The 5,748-nt window shown below is 39.2% G+C and overlaps 1 protein-coding gene across 1 annotated transcript in view; it reads right to left on the bottom strand.

Moving 5' to 3' along the window:
* Nucleotides 1-5,748, bottom strand: part of MYOM2 (myomesin 2) — a 155,710-nt gene that overhangs the window by 94,214 nt on the left and 55,748 nt on the right. The window contains exon 11 of the mRNA XM_069065405.1: nucleotides 2,276-2,417. Within this exon, the coding sequence (XP_068921506.1) occupies nucleotides 2,276-2,417 (142 nt within the window). The remainder of the gene's footprint in view (nucleotides 1-2,275; nucleotides 2,418-5,748) is intronic.

The following is a 5,748-nucleotide window of genomic DNA, read 5'->3' as shown; positions in this document are numbered from 1 at the left end:
GAGAGAGAGAGAGATAGAGAGCAAGAGAGAGACAGGCAGACAGACAGAGAGACAGAGAGAGAGAGAGAGAGAGAGAGAGAATTTCTTTCAGTGAGCATCTGGAGGCTGGGGCTGCTGCTGCTGGACTGGGACTTCCATGGAGAAAGTGATTTTGATTTTGAGAACGGAGATGCTGAGCCTGCTGAGGATTTCTGAGGACCAGCTGGAGCTGCCAGAGGAAGCATAACTGTGGTGTCGGTACTTTGTCTGTGACTCTGTTAAGTTTTCTCTTCCCAGGACAAGAAATTGGGAGCTGTCTGCCTTTGAACTCAGGTGGCAGTTCGTTAGATTTGGGCAGGAATGGGGACCATGGAAGAGGAGCCATGGTAGCTGAAAGCCTGCCCTGAGTCAAGATGAAAAGACCTATCCATGGGTATGAGTAGTGACTGATGAAATTGTCTGGGTATTGACTGATGAAATTGTAATTTAATTGCTAAATGATTGTACTTTATTCAAAATTATGTGATCACTTTGGTGAAAACTATGTGTCAATTTTAGTGATAAGTTGTTGATTTGTGACATGGTGAATGCTGTATTTAGATTTTCTGTGATAAGCTGAAACATTTTAAATGCTGTACCTTGATTTTCTGTAAATGTTTTGCTCTAATTTGTTATTGAATAAATAGAAAGCTCACTATACTATGTAATCAGAACCTTGAAAGCTGTTTACAGCAGCAGTCCTCTGGAAAGCTGCTCTTGCTTGGCTTTACATGTGTGCACTCACTATATCATATCTGAACTATTATAATAGCCTACTGGTTGGTCTGGTCTGCCTGCTACAAGTCTCTCCCCCTTCCAGACCATCCTCTGTTCAGCCACCAAAGTGATTTTGCTAAAGCACAGTTTCAACTATGTTACTCTCTTACTGCATAAACTCTAATGGCTCACTATCACCTCCAGGCTGAGATACAAAGTCCTCTATTTACATTTAAAACCCTTCATAACCCACTCTTCCCTTACCCTTCAAGTCCTCTTACTCCTCATATCACATTCCTCCATGTACTCTTTGATCCAGTGACACTGACCTCCTTGCTGTTCTACAAACAAGATATTCCATCTCTCAGCTCCAGCTATTTTCTCTAGCTATCCCCCATGCCTGTAATGCTCTCCCTCCTCCTGCCTCCTGGATTCCTGGGCACTCTTCAAGTCACAACTAAAATCCCAACTTTCTGAGAAAGTAAGTCTTTCTCAATCACTCTTAATTCCAGTGTTTACCCTCCAATATGTCCTATTTATCCTGTATGTAGCTTGTTTTGTGGAGACTTGTTTGGATGTTGTCTCCCCCATTAGATTGCAAGCTCCTTGAAAAGAAGGACTATCTCTTGCCTCTTTTTGTATCCCCAAGGCTTAATGCAATATCTGACACATAGTAGGTACTTAATAACTGCTTATTGACCAACCAGGTCCTCTTTCCATGACTCCATTCTGCCTATATTAAAACTGGCCAAAAGATGCTAATTTTTCTAGGATTAAATGATTAATTCAGTATTTGCATAAACTCCATGTCAAACTTCTTGAAAAACATTGAAATTATTCAACATAGCAGGAAAAGAGTTGCGAATCTCAGCATAAACTTATAAAAACATTAATCAGCTATCACATGTAATTATGCTTGAATTCTGGACCTTAAAAAAAAGAGTATGGTACCAAGTATTCAAAAGCAAGTCTTCCTTACTATCTATAATAGATATTTCAATGTTTTAGAGATTCATAATTTCATCAGTCCTTGTTCTTCTAGAAATGCAAAGAGGAGGTCCTTTATAACTTAGTGCTTTGCTAAGGCAGCTGTGGCCACACACACATACACACACACACACTATCCAATATGGTATTATAAGATTCTCTGTATTTAGCTACCCACATTGATGTAATTTATTAGACAAGTTAAAGTGACCAAAGTTGTTCTCCACAGGGAAAAAATAACACCAAACCATAGGGCACTGTATACTCAATTGGAATGGCACAATAAACTAATATGTGATGTAATACTCTAATGTAGCCTCCATAAGATTGTTGATAAAATTCTGGATGCCATTTAAGTCTCAGAAGAATTTGATGTTGGGGCAGCTAGGTGGCACAGTGAGTAGAGCGCCAGCCCTGGAGTCAGGAGTACGCGAGTTCAAATCCAGCCTCAGACATTTGACACACTTACTAGCCATGTGACTTTGGGCAAGTCACTTAACCCCAATTGCCCTCCAAAAAAATAAAAAAAAATAATAATTTGATGTCTACTCACCTATCAACAAAATAGCCAATGACTGGACTCTCACTAGTTGTATTTGGTGGCTTCCATGTAACAATGACATAATCTCTATTGGCATCATGACACTGCACATCCATGGGTGCTCCTGGGGCCCCTATAACTAATGGATCAGCATCTGGAACAGATAGAAAATAAGTGTACTTCTAGTCAAGTCAGAAGAGTAATCCTGTAGCCCAATTGCAGTGTTATCTTCCAAAACAAAATTAATCTAATAGTCACAGTTTTAGAATAACAACAAATAAATAGGATTGGCATAATACTTCTGTTGTTTTAATATAATGGCCTGTTATTTAGTACCCAAGATTACATAGTCTTTGTTCTAGAATTTCATGTAAGATTTTTGAGGGGGAAAAATTATTCAATTGCACAATTTCTAATGTTACTTCATAAGCAAACTCATTTCCTTAAAAAAAAAAAATTACAAGCCCCAGTTACCTAACTGAACCTTTGAGGAGAAAACTTTAAGACCTTATTTCAGAATTTTGGTTGGTAAAGCTCACAATGTTTGCATCCTCTCCACAAACTCCCAATTCCATGGTCACTCATCATTTGACCCAAAAAGTAAAGTGGAAAATCACACAAGCATAAAATGTAATATTTCCATGTCTTCTGTTTCCAGTTAGAATAAAATTGCAGTGATGAGAATCATTGTTTTTTTGTGCTACAGTTTGTCTTGTCAAAGCATGATAAAAATCCATTCAGATGCTTTTCTTTTTCAAAATCCCTAACCCATTCTAAGTTTGATCATGCTTTATGGAATGTTGAACAATGTTTGGGCCAGCCTTTCACTCATCTACTTCCTCTCTCTTTAATGGCTCTCTGCCTTGAATTTTATTCATTTTAAATTTTAAGACCAAATCTGCTGAAAGTCAACAGATCTACTTTAGTGCACTAATTTACTGAAACTTGCTTACTTGTCTAGTCTAAAATATGTATTTCTACACTTATATCCATGGCTATATTATGCATACTTAACCATGTAAACATTATACAGTTTCTTGTACTATTCCCTTCAGCAGATTAAAAGCTTAGAATATCTTACTGTTGAGCCAGCTATTTGCTCTTTCATTTAAAATATACAGGAAAAAAATAATCTGAATGGTTCCACTCCCCCATATTTGCATTATTTTCTTCTTCTTGATGGTGCTGAATAAGCAAGGCAATTTAAACTATGTCACATTGATTACATTTTATGGGTTGGGGGGTATGAGGGAGTCTTGCCATCAGCTATGTGCACAAAATGGAAGGTACATTTTAATGTCTACCTAGCCAGTCAGTAAAATTGCCTAAAATTGACGTTACAAGTTTATATTCTCCTGTTTTGTTCAAACTAAAGCCATTTATTGCTAATGAGTTTCTTCCCTTATGCTATGTTCTGGATGCTCACATAAAAGGTAAATATCCTAATCCTACTGTTGCTGTTGCACATTGATGAAGAGCCTATGGGGGTAGCTAGGAGGCACAGTGGATAGAACACTGGAACAGAGGACAGTCTCAGGAACTTAGAAGACCAGAGGTCAAATCCAGCCTCAGATGTTACTAGTCACATGACCTTGTGTAAGTAACTTAAATTCTAACTGCCTCGGTTTCCTCATCTTATAAATGAGGAGCACCTAGCTCTCAGAAATGGTGGGAGGATCAGAGGAGATAATAATATATAAAAAGCACTTTGCAAACCTTAGAGCACTATAAAAATGCTAGAGGAGAATGCGGAGGAGGAGTATCCATAACTTCGTCTTGGAGGCTACTGTAAAGAAAGGCACATGAAATAGTAGGAGTCTGGAGTTAGGGTGGGGAGGTGGGGAGGATTTACTGAGGTTGGTAGGTATAGAAAGGAGGTTGGTAGGTCTTTTCTCCTTCTCTCTTCCTCTACTTACCTGCTACCCCAAAAGAGAAAACCTTGAATGTCTATCAGGCAGTTCGATGTGATACAGGAACCTTGAGGAAATATGAGGCTGAACTCTCCTAACCATATAAACCCAACAGTTCACTAAGGGCTCTCTCTTCCAAATGAATTTGAAGTACATATAAAATTGACTTGCTCAGGTTTCACTCTCCTTTTTCCTCCCTCCAAAGAGCAAAGAAAGTAATAAGACAAGGTCAGCGAGAATGTACAAATATTCCTATGTGTGTCTCAGTGTAGACACACTCAGCTAGACAAGAGGATAGAGAATGTGAGGTGGTGAAAAGAATAATAGATTTAGAACCATAAGATCCATTCAAGCTGTGTCAGTCTTTCACCTCTCAAGGTCTCAGTTTCCTTATCTATAAAATGAAGGGCTTGGATTAGTTATCTCTGAGGCCTCTTCCACCTCTTATAATCCTAAGAAGGACATTGGTTGATAACTAGGGCAAAAATTTTGGGCAAATCTGAGGGCCCCAGAGGACAGGCAGGACCCAGGGATAAAGAAAAAGAGAAGCAGACCTATGGCATAGATCTATCACAAAGTAAAGAAAACCTCAGGGACAATTGTCTGATGCTCACCTGGGACTGACCTCCTTAAAGTAAAAAATTTTCTACAACTTCATATGTTTGATAGTTTGGAGGGTGTATATAATAGGGGGCACAGGGAGGGACGATGGCATATAGAGGTGGAGCTTACTTGAGATACTCACAGCCATACCCTATAATTCTGAGAGGTCATATAATGCTACTTGGCCTGTGTTCGTAGTTAGTTCCTTTTGCAGACTTACCTTGTCTTATTCCCTTTTATCCACTCTCTATCCTCATCAACCTGACCTGTTAGCTATTCCCTGGATAGAACATTTCATTTCTTTCCTCCGTATCTTATCCCAGACTGTCTCACATGCCTAGAATGCCTTTCCTCCTTACCTAAGTGTCTTAGAACACTTAGCTTCCCTCTCACCTCAGCTCAAATGTTGTCTTCTATCCAAAGTGTGTCCTAGTCTCCAGTTTTTAAAGGTTTGACCTTTTCAATTTATCTTCTATTTACTTATCAGTGTACCTACTCCCTTCCCCAACTCCTTGAAAACAAGGACTATTTTTCTTTCATCTTTGAATCCCTAAACCATCACAGTGACTCTCATAGTGTAAGCATATCACAAATATTTTAATTTTCATTATGTCCAGATAGAAGTGCAATGGGAGGGAAGGATGTTGAAAGAATGTTGAAGACCTTCATCGTTTAAACAGGAAAAGCATGATAATGATGATGACACATCATAGCTTAGTGGATAGAAAGCTCAGTTTTGGAGTCAGGAAAACATGGGTGCAAGTCCCCTGTGACATATACTTCCTGTATGACCCTGGGCAAGTTAATATCCCAGGAACCTCTTTAAGACTCATAGAACAGAGTGGCTAAGGGGCACAGTGAGTAAAGTGCCAGCCCTGGAGTCGGGAGGACCTGAGTTTGGTTCCGGCCCTCAGACACTTAACATACACACACACACACACACACACACACACACACACACACACACACACA

This window comes from Petaurus breviceps, unplaced genomic scaffold (genome assembly GCF_028583685.1).
Source record: "Petaurus breviceps papuanus isolate PSGF00001 unplaced genomic scaffold, PetGlider_PUasm1.0 90686, whole genome shotgun sequence".
Lineage (NCBI taxonomy): Eukaryota > Metazoa > Chordata > Mammalia > Diprotodontia > Petauridae > Petaurus > Petaurus breviceps.
The sequence above is the reverse complement of the archived record's forward strand: the minus strand, read 5'-3'. Positions and strand labels throughout refer to the sequence as shown.